A 27,320-nucleotide genomic window follows, 5' to 3' on the forward strand; every position below is an offset into this window, starting at 1 on the left:
AACCACTTCCCAGTACACAAAAATATGCATTAATCAAACACAAGACCCAAAGAGTTAGTTACATTCATAACTTTGAAATAGGTGGGCATGTACTGACTTCATTATCCCACACAGGTCATGCCAGTCTTGTCCACATTCCACCACTTTACCCATTTATATGTTGGCTGTGAGTCAGGCGCCGCCAAGATGGCAACATTTGGAGCCATCCCATTTGAACTTCAAACCAGCTCATCAGAAAGCCTATGGGTGACGTCATGGAGGGTCTGTACACCCACGCACATGCACACACTGGTCTATGGTGCAACATTTCTATTGGAATCAATGTGTAAATGTGGCTGGAAGTGACTTTGGATCCTGAAAACGTAAAACCCACTTAAGTGTTTCTTAGCGGCTGACAGTGTGATTGTGGGAAATGAACATACAATTGTTGTCAGCACATAAAAAAAATCCATCTGTAAAAACTGATCTTAAACGGAGGTGTAAGCCTGTAAGAGTCCAGCCCTGCTGTCAAGAAGGAAGGCAGGTTTTCAAAGTCAGATGATCCCACTGTGAGGAGCACAGCGGTGCACGTGTGCTCTCTGATGTTTCACCTCAGGCTACACGAATCAAAGTACCACCTGTGGACCACAGAGTCCGGTCTGGCAAAACAAATGCTGCTCTCCATGTCAAATATCCTACAACGTCAAAGAATGTCGCTGTTTTTGCAGAGATGTAAGACCCAACACACAAACCTATAATCAAAAACGAAAAAGATCAAGAAGTGTCGCTGTTAAGGAAATTATCAGCTTAACTAAACAAATGATTTCTCCCCAAATGCTAGGAGGTAAGAGCAGAGAGCATCCAAACTGCACCCTGTGTTTTAGTGGTTACATCGAGAAACCAGCAGGATCAAACATATAATCCAGCACATGAAAAGACACGGAGAAGAGACCAGAATGACACCACAGTCAGGATAAGTTGACTATCTGTTGATACTGTTTAGTTAGGGGTAGAAATTATGTTATTTTTCCACTGACCGGGGGGTAATGGATTTAATTTTATGGGATAAAATATGTAATATAAAATAATATTTTACTTATTTCCCGTAGAACCCCATGTTAAAATCTCCAAATTCATAGCAGAAATAAACATGTTTACAGTCTGGTGCAAAAAAGGACTTTGCTCTCAATAAGTAGTTCTCCAACCCCCCACCCCTGGACAAGAGGCGAATTAAAAAACAAAACAAAACTAATGAGTTGGACATATTTTAAGACATAATGTTATGCATAATTGGGAGTGGGGTTGCTTTGATTAACAGCTAGTATGTGTCGTGAGCCATGTTCAGAGCCCCACTAGCAGAGACTGTTAGCAGTGGATGTTACCTGTTGTGTACCGACCATGTCGGTCCTTTCTATGCATTTTAGAAATAATATCTGTAATAATATGGTTTATTGTGCAAGCAGTTGTCCAAACAGATCATAAAAGAAGTCTGTGTTTTTGTTAAATGAAAGTTTCATATTGTGAAATTTGTATGTTAGAACCAGCTATCGATAGCTTGGTGATGTTACTTCCACTATTGCTCCATGGTTACTGAGACAACAAGCCGGTCATTCATTCATTCAATTTCTATGCCCATGTACTCAAATTAACAGTCAAGGGGGGCTCGAGCCGATCCCAGCAGTCATAGGGTGTGAGGTGGGGAACACCCTGGACAGGATGCTAGTCTGTCAGAGGATCACATATACAACCCCAATTCCAATGAAGCTGGGATGTTGTGTGAAATGTAAATAAAAACAGAATGCAATAATTTGCAAATCCTCTTCAACCTATATTCAACTGAATACACCACAAAGACAAGATATTTAATGTTCTGATAGACTTTTTGTGCAAATATTTGCAAATATTTGCTCATTTTGAAATGGATGCCTGCAACACATTTCAAAAACGTTGGGACAGGGCAACAAAAGACTGAGAAAGTTGATGAATGCTCAAAGAACACCAAAGCTAGGACATCTTACTACTCATCACTAATTGAAGAAAATAAGAACAACCCCAGGTTTCTTTTCAGCACTGTAGCCAGGCTGACAAAGAGTCAGAGCTCTACTGAGCCGAGTATTCCTTTAACTTTAACTAGTAATGACTTCATGACTTTCTTTGCTAATAAAACTTTAACTATTAGAGAAAAAAATACTCATAACCATCCCAAAGACATATCGTTATCTTTGGCTGCTTCCAGTAATGCTGGTATTTGGTTAGACTCTTTCTCTCCGATTGTTCTTTCTGAGTTATTCTCATTAGTCACTTCCTCCAAACCATCAACATGTCTATTAGACCCCATTCCTACCAGGCTGCTCAAGGAAGCCCTACCATTAATTGCTTTGATCTTAAATATGATCAATCTGTCTTTATTAGTTGGCTATGTACCACAGGCTTTTAAGGTGGCAGTAATTAAACCATTACTTAAAAAGCCATCACTTGACCCAGCTATGTTAGCTAATTATAGGCCAATCTCCAACCTTCCTTTTCTCTCAAAAATTCTTGAAAGGGTAGTTGTAAAACAGCTAACTGATCATCTGCAGAGGAATGGTCTATTTGAAGAGTTTCATGCAGGTTTAGAATTCATCATAGTACAGAAACAGCATTAGTGAAGGTTACAAATGATCTTCTTATGGCCTCAGACAGTGGACTCATCTCTCTGCTTGTCCTGTTAAACCTCAGTGCTGCTTTTGATACTGTTGACCATAACATTTTATTACAGAGATTAGAGCATGCCATAGGTATTAAAGGCACTGCGCTGCGGTGGTTTGAATCATATTTATCTAATAGATTACAATTTGTTCATGTAAATGGGGAGTCCTCTTCACAGACTAAGGTTAATTATGGAGTTCCACAAGGTTCTGTGCTAGGACCAATTTTATTCACTTTATACATGCTTCCCTTAGGCAGTATTATTAGAAAGCATTGCTTAAATTTTCATTGTTACGCAGATGATACCCAGCTTTATTTATCCATGAAGCCAGAGGACACACACCAATTAGTTAAACTGCAGGAATGTCTTACAGACATAAAGACATGGATGACCTCTAATTTCCTGCTTTTAAATTCAGATAAAACTTATTGTACTTGGCCCCACAAATCTTAGAAACATGGTGTCTAACCAGATCCTTACTCTGGATGGCATTACCCTGACCTCTAGTAATACTGTGAGAAATCTTGGAGTCATTTTTGATCAGGATATGTCCTTCAATGTGCATATAAAGCAAATATGTAGGACTGCTTTTTTACATTTGCGCAATATCTCTAAAATTAGAAAGGTCTTGTCTCAGAGTGATGCTGAAAAATTAATTCATGCATTTATTTCCTCTAGGCTGGACTATTGTAATTCATTATTATCAGGTTGTCCTAAAAGTTATAAGGTTTTGAATAATCAGGTCCCATCTTATCTTAGGGACCTCATAGTACCATATCACCCCAATAGAGCGCTTCGCTCTCAGACTGCAGGCTTACTTGTAGTTCCTAGGGTTTTTAAGAGTAGAATGGGAGGCACAGCCTTCAGCTTTCAGGCTCCTCTCCTGTGGAACCAGCTCCCAATTCGGATCAGGGAGACAGACACCCTCTCTACTTTTAAGATTAGGCTTAAAACTTTCCTTTTTGCTAAAGCTTATAGTTAGGGCTGGATCAGGTGACCCTGAACCATCCCTTAGTTATGCTGCTATAGACTTAGACTGCTGGGGGGTTTCCATGATGCACTGAGTGTTTCTTTCTCTTTTTGCTCTGTATGCACCACTCTGCATTTAATCATTAGTGATTGATCTCTGCTGTCTTCCACAGCATGTCTTTTTCCTGATTCTCTCCCCTCAGCCCCAACCAGTCCCAGCAGAAGACTGCCCCTCCCTGAGCCTGGTTCTGCTGGATGTTTCTTCCTGTTAAAACAGAGTTTTTCCTTCCCACTGTCGCCAAGTGCTTGCTCATAGGGGGTCGTTTTGACCGTTGGGGTTTTTCTGTAATTATTCTATGGCTTTTGCCTTGCAATATAAAGCGCCTTGGGGCAACTGTTGTTGTGATTTGGCGCTATATAAATAGAATTGATTTGATTTGATTTAACTGGAAACAGGTGAGTGTCATGATTGGGTATAAAAGGAGCATCCCCAAAAGGCTCAGCCGTTCACAAGCAAAGATGGGGCGAGGATCACCACTTTGTGAACAACTGCATGAAAAAATAGTCCAACAATTTAAGAACAATGTTTCTCAATGTTCAATTGCAAGGAATTTAGGGATTCCATCATCTACAGTCCATAATGTAATCAGAAGACTTAGAGAATCTGGAGAACTTTCCACACATAAGCGGCAAGGCTGAAAACCAACATTGAATGCCCATGACCTTCGATCCCTCAGGTGGCACTACATTAAAAACCAACATCATTGTGTAAAGGATCTTACCATGTGGGCTCAGGAACACTTCAGAAAACCTGCCATCCAAGCAACGTCTTTTTCAGGGATGTCCCTGCTTATTTCAGCAAAACAATGCCAAGCCACATTCTGCACAGCAGCGTGGCTTCGTAGTAAAAGAGTGTGGGTACTAGACTGGCCTGCCTGCAGTCGAGACCTGTCGGCCATTGAAAATGTGTGGCGCATTATTAGCACAAAATACGACAATGGAGACCCCGGAGTGTTGAACAAATGAAGTTGTACATATAGCAAGAATGGGAAAGAATTCCACCTACAAAGCTTCAACAATTAGTGTCCTCAGTTCCCAAACGCTTATTGAGTGTTATTAGAAGGAAAGGTGATGTAACACAGTGGTAAACATACCACTGTCCCAGCTTTTTTGAAACGTGTTGCAGGCATCCATTTCAAAATGAGCAAATATTTGCACAAAAACAATAAAGTTTATCAGTTTGAACATTAAATATCTTGTCTTTGTGGTGTATTCAACTGAATATAGGTTGAAGAGGATTTGCAAATCATTGTCTTCTGTTTTTATTTACATTTTACACAATGTCCCAACTTCATTGGAATTGGGGTTGTAGACAAACACATTCATATACACACACACACACCTATAGTCAATTTAAAGTTTACAATTCAAGGGAACACACGCAAAAACGGGGAGAACATGCAAACTCCGGTTGGTCAGGTCTTCGGCACAGTAAGCACGGCAAACATGGTGGGTTTGTTTTGTATATGTACAGTCTATGTGCATGACTCATTTTGGAGCCAGCCTCAAGTGGCCATTCAAGAAAATGCAACACTTGGCTCTTCTACAACCCCTGGCAAAAATTATGGAATCACCAGCCTCGGAGGATGTTCATTCAGTTGTTTAATTTTGTAGAAAAAAAAGCAGATCACAGACATGACACAAAACTAAAGTCATTTCAAATGGCAACTTTCTGGCTTTAAGAAACACTATAAGAAATCAGGAAAAAAAAAATTGTGGCAGTCAGTAACGGTTACTTTTTTAGACCAAGCAGAGGGAAAAAAATATGGAATCACTCAATTCTGAGGAAAAAATTATGGAATCATGAAAAACAAAAGAATGCTCCAACACATCACTAGTATTTTCTTGCACCACCTCTGGCTTGTATAACAGCTTGCAGTCTCTGAGGCATGGACTTAATGAGTGACAAACAGTACTCTTCATCAATCTGGCTCCAACTTTCTCTGATTGCTGTTGCCAGATCAGCTTTGCAGGTTGGAGCCTTGTCATGGACCATTTTCTTCAACTTCCACCAAAGATTTTCAATTGGATTAAGAGCCGGACTATTTGCAGGCCATGACATTGACCCTATGTGTCTTTTTGCAAGGAATGTTTTCACAGTTTTTGCTCTATGGCAAGATGCATTATCATCTTGAAAAATGATTTCATCATCCCCAAACATCCTTTCAATTGATGGGATAAGAAAAGTGTCCAAAATATCAACGTAAACTTGTGCATTTATTGATGATGTAATGACAGCCATCTCCCCAGTGCCTTTACCTGACATGCAGCCCCATATCATCAATGACTGTGGAAATTTACATGTTCTCTTCAGGCAGTCATCTTTATAAATCTCATTGGAACGACACCAAACAAAAGTTCCAGCATCATCACCTTGCCCAATGCAGATTTGAGATTCATCACTGAATATGACTTTCATCCAGTCATCCACAGTCCACGAATGCTTTTCCTTAGCCCATTGTAACCTTGTTTTTTCAGAGATTGCTGCATTTAAACCTTGAATGCACAGTGTGTGATGGCCAGAGACTCGACCTTGTGAGCAGACGTGTGAGATCGACGTCAGGAGAACAATCTCACCATCACGGACGCAGAGACCGCTCCAGGTTTGACGCCACAGTCTGTGAAGGAGGATTGGGTGAGGTCTCACGCTCTTCAGCACACTTCCTGAGGTAATTTGGTTTTGGTGACTTTTATGAAGTAATGACAGTGGATTTGGTGTCCCTCACACCTTGTGTTATTGAGCTGTCATGTTATGCTAATTGTCTAATCAGCTTCTGCTGCAGTGGAGATTTGAACTGAGTTGTTCCGTGCCTGCAGGGTAAGAAGCTGATGTATAGATTTAGGCCAGGAAGTGTTTGCTGATTGCGTGCACCTGGGTCCGAACTGCTGTGGCTCCGGACCGTTTGCGCTGCTGAGAGCGCGCCGTGTTTTCACCTCACCAGACCGCGGACTGTTTAGTTGTTTAGCACTTCTCACTGTTATGTTTAATAAATTCTGTTAACCTTTGAACCGTGCTCTGCTTATTTTATGCTGGGTCCTTCAAACGCTGGGTCGGTTCTCCGCCCGCGTCCGAAACATAACATGCAGGGAGAAAAGCACAGGAGTGATGTGGCTGTGCTTCCTGGAATTGGTCAACAGGCGAGCAGCAGCATTCTGGACCAGTTGGAGTCGGTTTAGAGAGCTTTGAGTGATACCAACATAAAGTGCATTCCAATAGTCAATCCGGGAGCTGATAAAAGCATGCATAGCCTTTTCAAGGTCCTTTTGGCTTAGAAAGGGTTTGACTTTTGCCAGGAGTCTCAGCTGGAAAAAACTGGCTCTTACCACACTGTCAATTTGTTTCTCAAATTTTAAACAGTCGTCAAACCACACACCAAGGTTCCTTACCACAGCCCTACGATAAGGAGCCAGGGAGCCAAGATCTGGATCAGAGTTAGTTTTAGCTCCAAACAGAATACACTCTGTTTTGGCTTCATTAAGGTGCAGAAAATTCTGAGCCAGCCAGTCCTTAATATCCTTAAAAAAGCTATGTATGGAGTCCAAAGCACTTGTATTATTAGGCACAACTGTGTGTAATTTTGCTGTCATAATATAGTGTTGGTGTGTGTTGTTCATTCTGGCTGATATTGATTATTGCTTTGTTCTCTAACTGAGGGATCACCTGATCAAGAGTCTGCACATGACCATCTGTGACAGCCTTCACTGGAGACTGGTGAAAAGTGGGAGAACATGGCGGATGCTGGTGGACTGGGATTTAGAGGATGTCCTGAGAATCTGAACTGCCAACAGCTGGACAGTCAAAACTGTGTTACACTACACTGGTCCTTTACTACATTGGGTTCTTTACTGTTTGACTATATGGACTCTTGATTCATATGAAGACTGGGCTTTATGAGAACCTGAATGCTTACCTGCATCTTCTCTGTCTTGCATGTTTGACAATTCTTTGCTGTACTTTTTTCTTTTGTCAAAATCTTATTAGTAGTATTGACACAGTAGATGGTTGGGACAGGGCAACAAAAGACTGGGAAAGTTGAAGAATGCTCAAAGAACCCCGAATTGCAAACAGGTGAGTGTCATGACTGGGTATAAAAGGAGCATCCCCAAAAGGCTCAGCCGTTCACAAGCAAAGATGGGGCGAGGATCACCACTTTGTGAACAAATGCATGAAAAAATGGTCCAACAGTTTAAGAACAATGTTTCTCAACATTCACTTGCAAGGGATTCCATCATCTACAGTCCATAATATAATCAGCAGATTCAGAGACCTTGGAGAACTTTCTACACGTAAGTGACAAGGCCAAAAACCAACACTGAATGCCCATGACCTTCGATCCCTCAGGCGGCACTGCATTAAAAACCGACATCATTGTGTAAAAGATCTTACCGTGTGGGCTCAGGAACACTTAAGAAAACCATTGTCAGTTAACACAGTTTGTTGCTACATCTACAAGTGCAAGTTAAAACTCCACTATGCAAACCGAAAGCCACACATCAACAACATCCAGAAATGCCACCGCCTTCTCTGGGCCTGAGCTCATTTGAAATGGACAGACGCAAAGTGGAAAAGTGTGCTGTGGTCTGATGAGTCCACATTTCAAATTGTTTTTGGAAATCATGGACGTTGTGTCCTCCGGACAAAAGAGGAAAAAGGCCATCTAGATTGTTACCAGCGCAAAGTTCAAAAGCCAGCATCTGTGATGGTATGGGGGTGTGTTAGTGCCCATGGCACGGGCAACTTACACATCTGTGATGGCACCATCAATGCTGAAAGGTACATCCAGGTTTTGGAGCAACACATGCTGCCATCCAAAGCAACGTCTTTTTCAGGGACATCACTGCTTATTTCAGCAAGACAATGCCAAGTCACATTCTGCACGTGTTACAACAGCATGGCTTAGTAGTAAAAGAGTTTGGGTACTAGACTGGCCTGTCTGCAGTCCAGACCTGTCGCCCAAATGTTTGGCATATTATGAAGTGCAAAATACGACAACAGAGACCCCGGACTGTTGAACAACTGAAGTCGTACATCAAGCAAGAATGGGAAAGAATTCCACCAACAAAGCTTTATCAATTAGTGTCCTCAGTTCCCAAATGCTTATTAAGTGTTGTTAGAAGGAAAGGTGATGTAACACAGTGGTAAACATACCACTGTCCCAGCTTTTTTGAAATGTGTTGCAGGCATCCATTTCAAAATGAGCAAATATTTGCACAAAAACAATAAACTTTATCAGTTTGAACATTAAATGTCTTGTCTTTGTGGTGTATTCAATTGAATATAGGTTGAAGAGGATTTGCAAATCATTGTGTTCTGTTTTTATTTACATTTTACACAACAACCCAACTTCATTGGAATTGGGGTTGTACATCATCTGCTACAACTATGGCCAAAAGCGGTGGAAGCTCTCCTTTTGGAGGAATACGGGTGACATAGGGGTGCTCTTGAGTGTTCTATGAAGTGGTGGTACATGATAGCCGCCATTTTTTGAGGTAAGACACTGAAGTTTTATCATCTAAAATAAGACTAGGCTCCTCTGTACCAGGCTAAAAACTTTAGTCGGGTAACATGAAACCTTAGCTGACTAAACGCTTTGTGCAACGACTAAAGTAAAAAAATTACTCAACTAAGTGAATTTAGTTGACTAAACAAGATTAGACTGCTTTATGAAACCGAGCCCAGGGAAGTAATGTGATGCCCCTGTAATTGGCACACTCTCTCTGGTCCCCCTTTTTTTAAATATGGGGCCCACCACCCCAGTTTGACACTCCTTAGGCACTGTCCCAGACCTCAATGCAATGTTGAGGAGACATCTCATCCTAGACCGTCCCTCCACAACCAGAGTCTTCAGCATTTCTGGACAGATCTCATCAACCACCGGGCTGATGATCCCTCATCAGCTTCCAGCCCTTCCTCTACTATAGATGCACGAGTTCTTCAAAGTATTCCTTCCAGCACCCAATTACCTCCTCAGTTGAGGCCAACAGAGTCCCATCCTTAAATAACAGTAAACAGCTTGGATGGTTCCCCGTTGTCCTCTCCTGAGGTGTCTCACTGTCCACCAGAAGCTCCTTGGTGCAGACTGAAAGTCATTCTCCATGCTTACCCAAACTCCTCCCACACCTGCTGCTTTGCCTCCCCCACAGCAGAGGCTGCCACCCTTCGGGTCTGTCGATACCTTGCAACTGCCTCCTTAATCCTCCAAGATAACATGGTAAAATGGTAAATGTACTGCATTTATATAGCGCTTTTCCATCTGCATCAGACGCTCAAAGCGCTTTACAATTATGCCTCACATTCACCCCGATGTCAGGGTGCTGCCATACAAGGCGCTCACTACACACCGGGAGCAATAGGCGCAACATGTCCCAACAAGACTCCTTCTTCAGTCGGACAGCTTCCCTGACCACCCTTGTCGAGGGGTGCTGCACCTGGAGGCACCTAAGACCTTCAGGCCACAGCTCCACAATGTAATGTCAGAAATGGAAGCTTTGAACATTGCCCATTCTGGTTCAATGCCCCAACCTCCACTTGGATGCCAGAAAAGCTCCACCGGAGGTGTGAGTTGAAGATCGGTCGGACATCGGGCTCCTCCAGATGTTCCCAGTTCACCCGCACTATCCATTTAAGCTTACCAGGGCCCAGTTTCACAAAGCAATCTAATCTTGTTTAGTTGACTAAACTCACCTAGTCGACTAATCTTCTGACGTTAGTCATTGCACAAAGCCCTTAGTCAGTAGAAGTTTTGTGTTACCTGACTAAAGTTTTTAACCTGCTACAGAGGAGGCTAATCTTATTTGAATTACCAAAACTTCAGTGTCTTACCTCAAAAATGGCATCTGTGGGACCTTTCAGCAGGTTATCGGTGACACCATCCATGTTTCCATGTCGACCGTGTGCCAAATTGTGAGAGATTTTAGTTTGGCACTTATAAGCGGACAGCAATAAGTACACATACAGAGACAGATACTGCCACAGTAAGATTTACCGTAGCAACAATGCATGCCCATATACGGCACAGATATAGAAGCACTATTCCTGACCAGTGCATCAAAAGGCATACAAGCCAGGGAAATAAAATAAACAACCCCACAAATCTCTTTATTAATACCTTAATACCTTTAGTAATACCTGGTGTGTTTTCTTCTCCAGGATGGGAGAAGACACAAAATCAATGCATCTCTATTATTGCGTGGGCATAAATTAGCAGAGTTTCATGGGTGTGGGTGAGGCTGGACATACACATCCCCGGAATGGGCGGAAGTCTAACATGCATGTTGTGGTTACGAGCAACCCGGAAGTAAACAAAACTCTCACACACTGGAGGCATTTCTTGGCAATGACAGAAAGCCATCTATAACAATACCATCTGTACAAATAAAATAGACACATGGTGTGTGCAATCCAGCACCAGTATGCAACAAATACTCCATACAGCCTATGCACAAACCTTGGCAGTGCTTGGCCAGAGTGATGAGTGGAGCCGTGCACTTTGGCACTGTGCCATGTGCCCCACCAAGCCGTTGTGCATCCTGCCGAGCTGCCATGTATCCCTCTGAGCTGTGCTAGTACCCCCCCCCCCACTCCACTCCCCCAGTGCTCAGCTACTGTTAAAGATTTTGTATATATGTTATCACTGTTAAACGTTTGTACATTTGTCTTCTTTCTCATGAGAACGGTGTTGTGCTGTTTTGCACTTCACCCTGAGAATGTATGTGTTATTCAACCTTGTTTAGCTTTGTCTTCTTTCTCATGAGAACGGTGTTGTGCTGTTTTGCACTTCACCCTGAGAACGTACGTGTTATTCAACCTTGTTTTAGCTTTGTCTTCTTTCTCATGAGAACGGAGATGTGCTGTTTTGCACCTGTCTTAATGCAATCCTGAGAATTCAATTTTGTTTTAGCACTCTGGGGTCAATCTGAGCTGGGAATGAAGGACTGGATGTACTTATTGTTATAACATAACTTTGTTTTCGCAGCCTCTAACGACTGGGAGCAAGAGAACGTTTTGACTATTGTGATGTGGTGTTTAGTGTGAAGGAGTGTGGAAGACAGGACACTTCAGGCAGATGCAGAACAGCTGATACCTGCAACAGACGAACGAGATGTGCTGACCTGAAGTGTTCTTCCTTACAGCTGCACTTGACGTATGCGTTTATGTTATGGGAAGAAACTTGTCTTGCGTCATTACCCCCACCCTTAGGACAAGTTTCTTGTTTATGTGATGAGGGCGTCTCTTAATAAAAAGAGCGGAAAAGCAGGCCAGACTTTAAGTGTAGCCTTGGTGTACAGCCTGGCCGCACTCCGCGCGTAATATTTGATTTTCTGTCTCACTGGTGTTTCTTGACTCTGTTTGTCTTGTTAAAGGTTTTAAAAATGTTTGGAGGAGAAAATACCCAACATTGACTGGGGGCTCGTCCGGGATCTCAACAACACCGGAGGTGTCCGGCGGAGGTCGTCAAGTCCAGACGTAAATCCTTGGCCAAGGTCTGATCGATCGATTGATCGTGTCTGCAATTGTCGACCACCGTTGGCATCGTCTGGTTGACGAGATTTTCCCGAAGAAGACAGACAGGAAGTCGAGTCAGTGAGTAAAATTTCTTTGTAAACAGTACTGAGTGAGTGGTGATCAGATCACATAAACAGTTAAATTCCGCAAGCGATGATACAGAATCGTCTGTTAATGCAAAGCAGTTAAACTCTGTAAGGAGGGTGCGGACTCCTCTGTTTATATACGCGTACCGGTAGGGGATAAAAGTGATCACATAAAACAGTTAAACTCCGTAAGCGATGATACAGAATCGTCTGTTAATGAAACACAGTTAAACTCTGTAAGGAGGGCGGACTCCTCTACGGTTGCGAGGGACGCAAGTAGTTAAATTCCGGAAGGAGGATACGGACTCCTCTGTTTTAATACGTAAAGGAAATCCCGGGTAGAAATATGTGCACTGTAAAAAGGTAGTTAAATTTGGCAGGGACGGCGGAGTCCCCTAAGGCAGGACATTAGTTAAATTTCACGGGAGGGCGAGCTCCCCTGACATAAGAATACGCGTACGATTATTAGGAGTGTTTCTATGTGTAAATAGTGTTTTGCGCAAGTGTAAATAACTGTGTGAAAGTGTAATACTTTGGACAACGTTAGTGACAACCGTGCGTGTGGAAGCAGAGGCAAGTGATTCCGCTTCCTACGGGGAGGTGAAAGGAATCAACCACACGACGGCAAATTAATTGTCACGTCCAAAGAAAGTGTGAAAACTTCAGATTTAGAACACCCTAGGTGTGCCCCCGTCTGAAGTCCAAATTATAACAAGGGATAATAAAAATGGGGGGTAAGACGTCTAAAAATAAGGAAAATTTATCAACTGACGACTGGAAAGTTATGGAGGCAAAAAATCCAAAAGCAACAAAGAAATTGGAGACCTGGATAAATAAACATGACTTTGACGGACGACTGAACCTGATCAGCATACAAAAGCTGAAGAAGGAGTTAGAACGGGAACATAAAGGTGATGAGAAAAAGATGCAGAAAGTAGGGGCAGATTTAGTGGCATTTTGGGAGGAGGAAGCAGAGAACAGACAGAAAGGAGCAGAGAAGCGACGATTAGAGAAAGCAAGAAAAAAGAAAGCTGTAGGTAAGGCAGAAGAAGATGTGATAATTCAGCACAGAGAGCCAGAACAGCCTCAACAATCACCGCCGGCTGGATCGTCGGTGACAAAGAGACCTTTATCTCCTCTACCAGAGGATGACGATGTACCGCCACCACAGTATGATTTGGCGGTAAAACCTAAGGTAAAAAGAGAAAAACCAGAAAAACCACAAACACGCAGTCAAGCGAAAGTGCCTACAGCTCCTCCCATGGTGGAACATAGTGATCAGGGAGGTGCCTATCCTATGATAGAAGTACCAAATCCTCGTGCAGAAACAGCAGGACAGCTACCAACCATGCTCGTTTATCGGACATGGAATGCTGATGATATCAAAGCAGCAGTCGACATGATACCATCGCCACATGTCGATATTGAGGGATTTATGCAGGATATAGAAAACATTAGAACATCTTACCACCTTAATGGACCTGAAGTCCAACAGGTGTGGATGAAAGCATGTGGCCCTAAATGGAGTCAGGTACGCGGAGACTGGAATCCTGCAGATCAACAAGGCGTGCCACTGACACATGATGATCTAGTCTTGAAAACAAGAGTGGAAGCTATGATTACACGTGCAAAAGGAGTGTTAGGACCAAAGATAAATTATACTGAAATTACCAGGACAACTCAGAAAGAAGGAGAGCCATGGACAGAGTTTAGGTGCAGATTTGAGAATGTGTTTAGGGTCCATAGTGGCATATTGCCAGAAACACCTGTGTATGAACAACAATTGAAAAACGCTCTGATCCAACATTCCAATAAGGATATAAAAGCTTGGATACAGAAACATTGGATTGGATTGCCTACAGGCACATTGGAAGACACACATACACACTGCTGTCATGCAGAAGAAGTCTTAAAGCAGAAAAAGACAAGAAACAGCGACAAAGGAGTGTATGTAGCACATGGAGATGACGAAATATATTACCAGCAGGGTAACTTAAGACAGCAGAAGCAGTGCAAACGCCCCAAAAAGCCATGGCAAAATAGACAAGGTGGACAGCCACAACGTCAAGGACCATGGCAACCACAACAGCAGCCCAGACAGGGAGGGCCACCACGTGGTCCCCTGATTTGTTGGAACTGTGGAAGAGAGGGACATATGTATAGAAATTGTCCGAATCCACCTACTGAGGGAGCAGCAGGAGGAATTCCACAACGGAATAATCCTCCTCAGCCACAGTATCCACAATGACTAGAATCCATAATCCATGATTCCACATCATATAGGCAGTCTGATTGCGATATGGATCTGTGTGCCTTGCTGGGAAATCCGGTACCAAAACCAGAAGTGGCTTTGTTGGTAAATGGACGACCAGTGACATTCCTTTGTGATACAGGAGCATGTAGAACCACATGTAATGACAACATACCTGTCCATCAATTAAGCAACGAACTCTTTAGGGTTCGCTCTGCAAATGGACAAACATCAGACGTCCCTATCACCAAACCCATAACGTTGACAGATCCATTTGGCCTGACGTGTACTATGTCAGTGTTAAGCATGCCACAATGTCCAGTTAACCTCCTAGGACGAGACGGATTGACTGCATTGGGCTTGTCCATAATTGTGGAACAAGGGAAATTAGTTGTTGAACGCACAGGAGGCGTTAACATGGTAAGAGAAGAAAGCGCTGACCCCACATTCCACTATTACTATACATTTGACATCTCAGAAGAAGATGCTGCAGGATGGGGTAAAGATGTCGTCTTGCAAGCGACAGCCCTACTAAAAAATCCTGAACAACAGATGTCACCACCTGACCTGCATGTCACAATGTGGCATAAAGATCCTCCAGGTCCGGATGGTGACTATGAAACTAAATTGAAAAATGTTTCACCTGTGAAACTGACAATGACCGATTTGATTCATGATGGCAACTCAATAGCCGTCATAACAGTAACAGGCGCCACTGAAGATGTATCAAAATTGAAATTCACAGGTATGCCATTACATATGTCACTTTGTAAGCCATATTTGACAGAATGGCAAGAATTGGGACTGACAGTCATAACAGCTTTGTCAGCCTCTGATTGGAGCAGAGTTGGACCACGAACGGAGTTCAGTCCATCAACTAAATTGTATAAAGTGCCAGTTAATGTCTCATTGGTGCTGACAGCTGGAACACACATTGATGTGTCCACTTCACAATCCTGAGTGTTTCAGTTGAGTCCTGAAGAAGATGATCTTCTCTCTTCAGTACCGTCAGGATTGTGGACAACAGGTCCTTCAGACGTAGGACTGATTAAAAATGCACAACCTGTAGTTATAAGGCCAAAAACAGAATACAGACCATGTGTAAGACAGTATCCATTGAAACCTGATGCAATTGAAGGAATCAGGCCAGTAATAGAGGATTTATTAACAGCAGGAGTAATAGTGCCATGTCCAGATTCACCATGTAACACACCCATATTTCCTGTGAAAAGGCTCCGCCCTCAGTGGGGTGGAGAATGATTCAAGATCTGCAGGCAGTAAATGCTGCTGTGATTAAAAGAGCACCATGTGTCCCAGATCCACACACCTTGTTAAATTCGCTGAGACCAAATTCTAATAGTTTCTCAGTAATTGACATAAGTAATGCATTTTTCTCTGTGCCAGTACACCCAGATAGTCAATTCTGGTTTGCTTTTACCTTTAAAGGACAACGATATACATTCACCAGATTACCGCAGGGTTACGCAGAGAGTCCAACTATTTATTCTCAAGTCATGTCAGCATGTTTAGCCAATTTCGTTCCACCGGCAGATAGCCAACTATTAGTGTATGTTGATGACATTTTGATTGCCTCTGACACACGAGAAAACTGCATAACTGACACAGTAGCATTATTATGTTTCTTATTTGACAATGGCCACAGAGTGAGTAGAAACAAAGTTCAGTTGTGTAGGGATAAAGTAAAATATTTAGGACATGAGTTATCAGCCACAGGGCGCACGATCCTGTCTGACAGGAAGGAAGCAATTTTGCACGCTCCAAAACCACAAACCAAAAAGCAGATGATGTCATTTCTTGGATTGACAAATTACTGCAGGGCATGGATTCCTTGCTATGCAGAGTTGACTAGTCCACTTTCTGATTTGATGTACAAAGATGATATTTCAATGTCAACCGTGTTGGAATGGAACAAAGATGCTGAGGAAGCCTTTGTAAAAGTAAAACAAACATTAGTGTCATCCACAGTTTTGGCACTACCAGATTATAGTAAACCATTTACTCAAACAGTTGATTGTAAGAATAAGTTCATGACTAGTGTTTTGGTTCAAGTGTATGGCTCAAAATTGAGGCCAGTTGCCTACTACTCATCTAAATTGGATGCAGTAGCAAGTGCTTTACCACCATGCGTACAGGCTGTTGTTGCGGCCTCTATGGCTGTTCAAAGTAGCAGTAATGTTGTTCTATTCCATCAGTTGACATTGAAAGTTCCACATGCAGTCTCTGCACTTTTGTTGCAGACAAACATGAGCCTTTTGTCCCCAGCAAGACATCTTTCGTGCATGTCCTTGCTATTATCACAGCCACACCTTACGATAGAGCGCTGTACAACATTGAATCCCTCCACATTGATACCTTTACCTGAGGATGGTGAGCCGCACAATTGTCTTGATGTAGCAACAGTTTGTACAAAAGCACGCCCAGACCTCCGGGACACACCCATCCCAAACAGTACAATCGTGTATGTGGATGGTTCTTCCACCAAAAATGCTTATGGACAAACACAATCTGGATATGCTGTCGTCACAAATTCAGAAGTATTAGATTCTGCTTCATTGCCATCGTCATTTTCAGCACAAGCAGCTGAATTAGTTGCTTTAACTGCAGCTTGCTATCTGTTTCAAGGTACGGCCGTATCAATTTATACAGACAGCCAGTACGCTTTCAGCACAGTGCATGTGTTTGCAAAACTGTGGGAAGAGCGTGGAATGGTGACATCATCTGGAAAGCCAGTGACTCATGCCACTCTCCTAACTGCCCTACTGCAAGCTGTGAAGTTGCCTCAACAAATTGCTATATGCAAATGTGCGGCTCACACTAAAGGCTCTGACAGTGTTTCAAAAGGAAATGATTTTGCTGACAGAGTAGCAAAAGAGGCAGCAGCAGCTTCTTCTATTTTTGTTATACAGGAAACAACTCCAGATTTGTATATAGGTCGTACACTGCTTGCTGATATGCAACAGCAGGCAACAGACAGAGAAAAACAAATGTGGATAGCTAAAGGCGCTACGTATGCAAATGACTTGTACGTATGACCACAAAAGAAACCCATATTGCCAAAAAATATGTTTAAATGGGCAGCTATTATGAGCCATGGCGTGACGCATGTCTCATCAGGGGGTATGATATCGCAATTGCAATCTATTTTTTGTCTTTATGGGTTCGATGCATATGCAAAACAGCATTGTAGAGCATGCATGATATGTGCAAAACACAACTCACAAGGCAATTTGAGACCCCAAAGAGGTAAATTTCCAACACCACAATATCCCTTTCAAGTGATTCATATGGATTATATACAGCTGAGTAAACATGAAGGGAAGGAATTTTGTTTAGTCATAATTGATGCCTTCTCAAAATGGGTAGAATTGTTCCCTACAAAACATGCAGATTCACTTACAGTGGCTAAAGCATTATGCAAAGACATCATCCCACGATTTGGAATACCAGAAACAGTCTATTCAGATAACGGAGCGCATTTTGTTAATGCAATAGTGCAATACGTAGGAGAAGCACTACAGGTTAATCTCAAAAATCATTGTGCTTATCATCCACAAAGCGCCGGATTAGTGGAAAGGATGAATGGAACAGTAAAAAAAAGACTTAGAAAGACAATGGAGGAAACAGGCAGACCATGGACACATTGTGTAGATTTGGTAAAAATGTATATAAACATAACTAGTACCATGGGGTTGACACCGTATGAAACATTGTTTGGCAGAAAATATCGATTGCCATATTATGGACAAATTTGGGATGTACCTGAGGAAGCCAATTTGGCGGATTACATGAGAAAAATGTTAGAAGGACAACGAGGGAGAGTTCCAAACACTGATGATCCCATTTCTCCACAGGAGGACCCTAAAGTGGTACCTGGAGACTGGGTGTTGATAAGAAGCATCAAGAGAAAACACTGGCATTCACCTAAATGGGAAGGGCCCTATCAAGTACTACTCACAACACCCACAGCTTTGAAAATTGGGGAAAGAAGTACATGGATTCATTTAACTCACTGTAAGAAAGTCATTCCTGCAGACACAGACAAACAGTAAGAACAGTAGGACAAGACTAGTAATAGTGTGTGAGCTTGGTGTTAAGATCCAGGTTAGACACGAAAGCTAGCAGAAGACATTAAGAAGCCACTGTTCTGAACATAGGTGTGCTGTAGTGTGCAGAAATGGCGAAAGAAAAAGATAAAAAGAAAGGGGGTTTCTGGACCCCACGGACAGTCCTTGTTATGCTACTTTTCTTTTTTGAATTGGTATTATTATTAAAAGCCATGAGCACGGGACATGATAATAAGGATCACATCCACAGATTGCAGAGACCAAAAAGAAGTAACAAAGACCCCAGTCCGATAATCAATGCCACAGTACATAGCTGTGATGGGAATAATGCATACCGATTTGGTGTACAGGCCTGCATTCCTAGAAATACTTCTGTGATCATCTCTGTACCATATAGTGCTCTTATCCATGGAATGCCGGATGGTGACAGAGGGACTAATTACGGAAATAGTTTCTCATGGTATATGACCAACGATCAACAAGATAGGAGATGGGAAACGTTGGTAGCCGATGAATGGAGTAGATGGACACCAAGATGGGCACAAACCGAGTGGGCTAAGTACCAGAGTCAAAGTCTCAAAATGTATCAAACAGATGATAAGCTGTCTATAGTGGTGAATACCACAGAAAAAGGAACCATATTCCCACCTGATATAGAGGGAGACTGTTGGTTGTTCCTCCTTTGGGTATACAAACAAGGAAAAGATCCGTATTTCCATTTCTTCCTCTGTGAAACAGATAGAGTACAGCAACCAATATTGACCGACTTAAGTACGTCAAAGGGGGTGTCCATACAAGCAAAGGGGGTGCCCATACAAGCAAAGGGGGTGTCTGTACAAGGCACAAAAGACGTGAAGGCAGATGACTGGTTCCTAGTAACTACAGGAATTAGTGGACAAAATAACAATTGGCTTTTAATGGCAGAACAAGCAGGACTAGCAGCAAAGAAGGACTGTGTTGTGTGTATGGGACCCAGACCTATATTACAGGTAATACCGGCAGCATTACCCAAAGACTGTCTACTGACTGCTATGACACAGACATACATTGCGGCAAACAACAAATGTTCTAAGTGGGACAAGATCTATCCAGTGACCAAATTGACTAAGATTAAACCTTTATTCTCAAGCAAAGTTGGGCATGCTAACCATACATGTGTACACTTGACAGGGACAAGTAAGACTTTGGGTAGCTTAAACCACACCGCCTGGTGTAAGAATGTGGTCCATAGTACTCCCACATTCAAACCTGTCGGGAGGAGTGACGTATGGTGGTGGTGTGGGGATAACAGAATCTTTGACAGACTGCCACGAAATGTGTCAGGTTATTGTGCATTAATATCATTATTGTTACCAGTTGAAGCCATACCCATGACCCCTGAAGACGTTACGACATATGCAGCCTCTCTTATTCCTGAAGATTGGCAGAAAGACGTAGCCAGACATAGAGTGAAAAGAGATTGGAAAGGAGTGGGAAATCCAACATATATTGACGCAATAGGAGTCCCCAGGGGAGTGCCTGACGAGTATAAACTGGTTAATCAAATAGCAGCTGGATTCGAATCTTCCATCTGTTGGTGGTGCTCCATTAATAAAAACGTGGACAGAATAAACTACATCCACTACAATGTACAGAAATTAGGAAATTGGACTGAGGAAGGATTTAAGGCTGTCCATTCACAGTTAGAAGCCACGTCCCTTATGGCCTTCCAGAATCGCATTGCTCTGGATATGTTGTTGGCAGAGAAAGGAGGTGTTTGTGCCATGTTCGGAGAACAATGCTGCACATTCATTCCCAACAACACAGCTGCAGACGGCAGTCTCACTCAAGCCATTGACGGGCTGAGAACGTTGAACAGGAAGATGAAAGAGCACAGTGGAGTAAACACCGAAGGCTGGGATTGGTGGCTGGAAGGGATGGGAAAATGGAGGTCTTTGATTTCTTCACTATTAGTGTCTATAGCAGTATTTGCTGCAATTCTAACATTGTGTGGATGTTGTTGTATTCCATGTCTCCGAGGCCTTGTAAATAGAATGATAACCACAGCAATAAGTCCAGGACCAGGAGGGGGTCCAGCATCATATCCACTTCTGGGGACAGATGACGACAAGGAGGACGATGGCTCTCCTGACCTGTACCCAGACCAATGGAAGTATGATGACCCAGACACCGATGATGGTGACAATGATGACATCACCTCTGGGGTGTAAGCCTATAGAGAAAACATACCATGATGAACCTCTTAGTGAAAATCTCAAAAAGAAGTGCTAAGCTGAGTGATGCCTACTGTATGTTTAACAGGCGATAAACAGGAGGGGAATGTTAAAGATTTTGTATATATGTTATCACTGTTAAACGTTTGTACATTTGTCTTCTTTCTCATGAGAACGGTGTTGTGCTGTTTTGCACTTCACCCTGAGAATGTATGTGTTATTCAACCTTGTTTAGCTTTGTCTTCTTTCTCATGAGAACGGTGTTGTGCTGTTTTGCACTTCACCCTGAGAACGTACGTGTTATTCAACCTTGTTTTAGCTTTGTCTTCTTTCTCATGAGAACGGAGATGTGCTGTTTTGCACCTGTCTTAATGCAATCCTGAGAATTCAATTTTGTTTTAGCACTCTGGGGTCAATCTGAGCTGGGAATGAAGGACTGGATGTACTTATTGTTATAACATAACTTTGTTTTCGCAGCCTCTAACGACTGGGAGCAAGAGAACGTTTTGACTATTGTGATGTGGTGTTTAGTGTGAAGGAGTGTGGAAGACAGGACACTTCAGGCAGATGCAGAACAGCTGATACCTGCAACAGACGAACGAGATGTGCTGACCTGAAGTGTTCTTCCTTACAGCTGCACTTGACGTATGCGTTTATGTTATGGGAAGAAACTTGTCTTGCGTCATTACCCCCACCCTTAGGACAAGTTTCTTGTTTATGTGATGAGGGCGTCTCTTAATAAAAAGAGCGGAAAAGCAGGCCAGACTTTAAGTGTAGCCTTGGTGTACAGCCTGGCCGCACTCCGCGCGTAATATTTGATTTTCTGTCTCACTGGTGTTTCTTGACTCTGTTTGTCTTGTTAAAGGTTTTAAAAATGTTTGGAGGAGAAAATACCCAACAGCTACTGCAAACCACCGTGCACAATCGCTGCCCGCTCAGGCCAAAGAAATTGCCTTGCCCCAAAACAGGAAACAACCTAAATTATATTTTAATTTCAGCCTGTAATTTTAAATTGGCGTCAAAATGACTGTACATCGGGATTCACATTCAATCAGAAACTATTTAATTCAAGATGCAGCAACAAAATAAAAACCAAAACTGCGTTTAAAATTAACAAAAAAGAAGCATATTAATATATCTGCACAAATTACAATCCGGTTATTCACTTTTGTGGGTCACAGCATCACAATAATTAAAAGATTTTCAAAATTGGTTGCAACATTCTACAATGCCACTATGAGCACCAGTTGCACGCTATGCTATGCACTGATTGGATATCCAATTGTTTTGGTGTTGTTATTTTGTCACTATAGCAACCAATTTATTACCAGAAATCAGCAATGGGAGACCAGCTTTAGTGTAAGTTACCTGGTTAACTTGTCAAAATTAGGCATAAAACCTGACACAGACAGCTTAAACCTCAGTTTAGAAATTGGTCATGCAGCTCATATACCACTGAGCTACCTGCTTTCAAATGGCCAAAAAAAAAAAAAAAATTCTATTAAAATTAAATGTGAAATGTAAAATCAGATTCTGTTTTATTTCACTTAGAAAAACAATCAAATAAACCTACTCATTTAGCAATTTTAAAAAAGGCCTTTTCCAATTAATGTTTATTTTAATTATTAATTAACTCTAGCTGTATTGGAAATAATACTCTGCTGGTATATTTGAACTGTTTTGAATTTTTTTGTGTACTCACTCACTCTATTTGTAATGTCTCGCTCATTCATTGGCAGAAATAACACAGGTAGAGAGTTAAATGAGCACAATGTGTGATTTAATACTATTACGCCTGATCCCTATCATGGTATACGAGGTCTATTAGAAAAGTATCCGACCTTATTATTTTTTTCAAAAACCATATGGATTTGAATCACGTGTGATTACATCAGACATGCTTGAACCCTCGTGGGCATGCGAGAGTTTTTTCACACCTGTCGGTTACGTCATTCGCCTGTGGGCAGTCTTTGAGTGAGGAGTCGCCCACCCTCTCGTCGATTTTTTCATTGTTTAGGAATGGCTCAGAGACTGCTGCTTTGTTTGATCAAAATTTTTTCAAAACTGTAAGGCACAACTGAGTGGACACCATTCGATAAATTCAGCTGGTTTTCGGTAAAAATTTTAACGGCTGATGAGAGATTTTGGTCTGGTAGTGTCGCCGTCAGGCGCCGTGGGCCGTCCTTACTTACGATCTGAACTTCGAGGCGGCAGCGTCTCGCCGTTTCAAGTTGAAAACTTCCACATTTCAGGCTCTGTTGACCCAGTAAGTCGTCAGAGAACAGAGAAGTTTCAGAAGAAGTCGGCATGAGGAGTATATTCGGACATTCCATTGTTAACGGACATTTTGTAATGAAAGAACGTGCGGGCAGAGTCGCATGTCGGGCCGGACCGACCGCGGGGGGTCGCGACAGGAAAAACACCTCCGTTGGAAACCTTAACGGGCAAGTTGGAACATGCCCAAGCTGTTAAACAATTTCTCAGTTACTCACTTGTTGAAAGCCATCAAAAGCCGCCTGAATTTTACAAATGGTTTTCAACACGGAGGTGTTTTTCCTGTCGCAGCGCACACAGATTTGCCGAGTCGTCACGGAAACGACTTGGCGAATTTGCGCGCACGTCTTTCATTAAAAAATGTCCTTAAACAGTGGAATGTCCGCATAAAGTCCTCATGCCGGCCTCTTCTGAATCTTCTCTGTTCTCTCACGACGTCCTGGGTGAATTAAGCCTTAAATTAGGATGTTTTCAGGTCGAAACAGGCCGACGACGGCGCCTGGAAGCACTGCACGACGTCCCGCTCTGTGGGAAGTCCTTACAGCGACAGAAACACCCCATAATCTCTCATCAGCCGTTAAACTTTTCACCGAAAACCATTATTATATTATTATTATCTAATAGACCTCGTAAATTCAGTAAAAATTAACACCAAAACCAGGTTCACATTTTACTTTCATTTTTACTTGCACTTTACATAAAACTCCAACTTTTTCCACCAGCTTTCCTCACAGGACTTTCTGAGCGATGTCTAAAACGAGTCAACTCAGGCCTTTTTTTTTTTTTTACTTATAGCAGGGATGTTTCTATGTGCACACACACAGAATTGTTGCAGTTTGAGTTTGTCAAACATAAAACTATATTTAAATGTAAAAGGCACATTAAAATAACAAGGTACACACTATGAGCCTTTGAAAAATGCAACACACAAACACACATGGAAACAACCACCCACCCTAAATTTAAACTTCAGCCATGCTTGTGTGCCGACATGTTTTGCACTTTTCTAAAATTCATTTTAGATTTCAGCGTGCACACACACACAGATGTCTCAATCAGATTGGCTTTTTTTTTTCTCTGCTGCTGTTTTGTTTGTTTCTCTGCTGCCGCTTGGGGTGAATGGAGGCCATCTGGGATTGGCCAGGGCTTCTGTGAATGGAGCCGGCAAGCAGCCATTCAGCATCGTGGACACTTCTCCCTGCGGAGACCGGAAGTGTCCACGGACCTGAATGCAGCATTTGGCAGCATTTCAGCGCCGCAGATAGCTCCTCCATTTCAAAAGCACCTGTGAGTGGTGTGTGGGGGTTTTTTTCAGCTTTTTCAGAACGACAGACAGTTACTTAGTGATGAATGTTGGGTTTTTACAACATTTTAGCACAGACAGCTCCCCTGCTGAAAAGGACCTGCACATGGTGCTGAATAACTGCTTCTTGCAGCTTTTTGTGCATGACTGAGAGCTCCTCCACTAAAAGGACCTGTGCATGGTGCTGATAGCTGTTTTTTGCAGCATTTCAACACAGACAGCTCCTCCACTAAAAGGACCTGTGCATGGTGCTGTATGGTGGATTGCTGCAATTTTTAGCACCACAGACAGTTCCTGACTTGAATCAAAGATGTGCATTGTGAAGAATGCAGGTTTTTCCATCATTTCAGCACCAGGGCCAGTTCCTGTGTTGACATGAACCTGTGCACAGCACTGAATAACAGCTTATTGCAGGTTTTTCAGCACCACAGACAGTTCTTGAGTTGAATTTGTTTAGTCCACTATGAGTGTTTTTTATTTTCCTTTTGCAGCATTACAGCACCATGGACAGTTCCTCCATTGAAAAGGACCTGGGCATGGTGCTGGAGGATTGTTGCAGCTTTTTAGTGCCACAGACAGTTCCTGTGTTGACATGGACCTGTGCATGGCACTGGATAACAGGTTGTTGCAGGTTAGTCAGCACCACAGACAGTTCCTTGGTTGAATTTGATCTCTCCATTGTGAAGAATGCTGCTTTTTTTGCAGCATTTCACCTCCCTGGTTACTGTGCGGAACTGTAGTCAGTGCTGAATGCAGCTGTTGCTGATGTCAGTCGACCAGCGCATACAATCAATGTGAGCTGAAGCCGAGCTGCGGGGCTTTACACGAGGCCTACGTGCAGGCTCTGACAGCAAACACAAATGAAAAGCCTTCCGCCACATTAGGCAAGGAAACCACCTCTCGACTCTAATGAACCGCTCTCGATATTGAGTGGGGCGGCCGGGATGAACACCTGGCGGGTGTGTGACAACGCACACTGGCTCCCACGTTTGTTTGCATATGGCAGTAGCCCTCCAGCTGCTCCTTATTAAAATGCTACAAGGCAGTAAAGCTCAATTCCAACAGTTGTGAATGGAGCCCGATGTAGCGGCGGAACGAGATCTCTACATAAGACACAATGAGGAGATGAATGAACATGAGGAGTCTCCTTGAATCTGTCATCCGTTTCCATGGTGATGCAGGAAGAGGAGGAGGAGGAGGAGGACCAAAACCTGGCATCTATCCGGCTCTAATCAACAGATGGCCATCAGCTACCCCCCCTCCCCCCGCCCTCCCTCCACCCCCATCCCCATCTCTCACAGCCTACCTTGCACTGCTCCATGCACGTCCTCACTGAGTATGCACCCGGCTCATATTTGAGCGTGAGGAGCTCAAAGTCCTGGTATTTCTCCAGCGCGTGCTGGTCGTAGCGCTGGTACGCCTGCACGCACTGGCTGCACCGGATCGTGTCTCCGTCGCCGAGCACGTCGAGGCCGCAGTTCAAATTGTCCGGATTTGGGGAACCCTCGAACAAATCCAGCAGGGAGTAGTAGTTACAAAAAGAGAGGTACAAATCGCTCATATTTACAGCCGGCCGCGTGCCCTCGCGCTCGGAGAGGCCCGCGCACAGATGATCCGCATCCGCGTAAGAGAAGCAGTTCTGAGACAAACTATCCTGGTGGCAAGTTTGAAGGCGCCACAAATGTTTGCTGGAGTTTCCTAGAAAAAGAGCGTGTGGGTTTCCTCTGAGGCTGCCGCGCGCTGAGTGGGTCCGCGCGGACACCAGGTGGGAGGACGCGAACTTGTCCCGGGTGTGAGCCAGTTTGGCTTCGGCGCAGAACCACAGGTGATCAGAGAGGAGGACGGTGAGGAACAAGAGGGATGCCAAGGACAGTCGCCATCTCTGCGCCCTCTCGGAGTCGGTGAATGGCTTTTGGTCGTCGCGGGGGGGCTCTAGCCAGATATGGAAGCCGTCATCATCTTCTTGCTGCCAACACGTCCCAGCACCCCTGGTCATATTTTGGGAACCGGCCGACTCCACCGTGGGGGCTTCTCTGCCGCAACAGTCATTGACGTGGGTTCCGCTCCGTGTTCTCCTCCCCTCGGGTGTCGGGCGGTGGGTTTTCCTCCCGGCTGCTGGCCTTTGCGATTGGCGCTAATTCCCATGAAAATGCGCGCGGGCCCGGTGGGGAATCAGGCGCGGGCAGCCGCGGGCCGCATCCTCCATGGCTGACCGGTGAAGCCGCTCTCCCGCCGCCCTGCACGCCGCGCTGCGCCGGGCCGTGCCGCGCCGTGCCGCTCTGCTCCTCTGCGCAGCCTCGACTCCGTTTTTCGGAAACAAACACGGACACGGTTTTACGTTTCACCCGGCCTCGGTGGTGCGGGGACGAGCGCGCGATCCTGTGTCAACATGGCGAAGCCGAGAGGCTTTATGTCGACGGAGCGGCCTGCAGCTTCAAACCTCGTCTCTTTTTCAAGCCCTCGCTGTCTCCATCTCGCTGCCGTTTGTCAAGTTGCCGCCATGTTCGCCAGAGACGGTGCGTGTTCGCAGGAAGCCGCGTGAAGTGGGGCGACAACGAGACACAGCGCGTCCGGCGAACTTTCAGAATAAAGCTGCTCTCGCGTCTGCTGCGTGTCAACAAAGTCATGGTTGATTTATTTGTAAAATTTATACATGTCAATTTATACAAGGTGCAAACATTGCAGTCTTCTCATATAGAAATATCAGCGAGGATAGCGCGCAAAAAAAGAAAAAAAGATACAATTCTAGATAAAAAAGAAAATGGGTAGACGACTAAATAAGTAAATATTATAGTAGTGGTAATAATAATAATAATAATAATAATAATAATAATAATAATAATAATAATAATAATAATAATAATAATAATAATAATAATAATAATAGTAAGGTAGCGGACTTATT

At 43.4% G+C, this 27,320-nt stretch overlaps 1 protein-coding gene across 1 annotated transcript in view; it reads right to left on the reverse strand.

The window, feature by feature from the left end:
• Positions 1–26,937, reverse strand: part of LOC117515503 (transmembrane protein FAM155A-like) — a 113,084-nt gene extending 86,147 nt beyond the window's left edge. Inside the window, exon 1 of the mRNA XM_034176084.1 lies at positions 25,722–26,937. Within this exon, the coding sequence (XP_034031975.1) occupies positions 25,722–26,411 (690 nt within the window). The 5' untranslated portion in view covers positions 26,412–26,937. The remainder of the gene's footprint in view (positions 1–25,721) is intronic.
• Positions 26,938–27,320: the final 383 nt, after the last annotated feature.

The sequence above is a fragment of the Thalassophryne amazonica genome, chromosome 1 (genome assembly GCF_902500255.1).
Source record: "Thalassophryne amazonica chromosome 1, fThaAma1.1, whole genome shotgun sequence".
NCBI lineage: Eukaryota > Metazoa > Chordata > Actinopteri > Batrachoidiformes > Batrachoididae > Thalassophryne > Thalassophryne amazonica.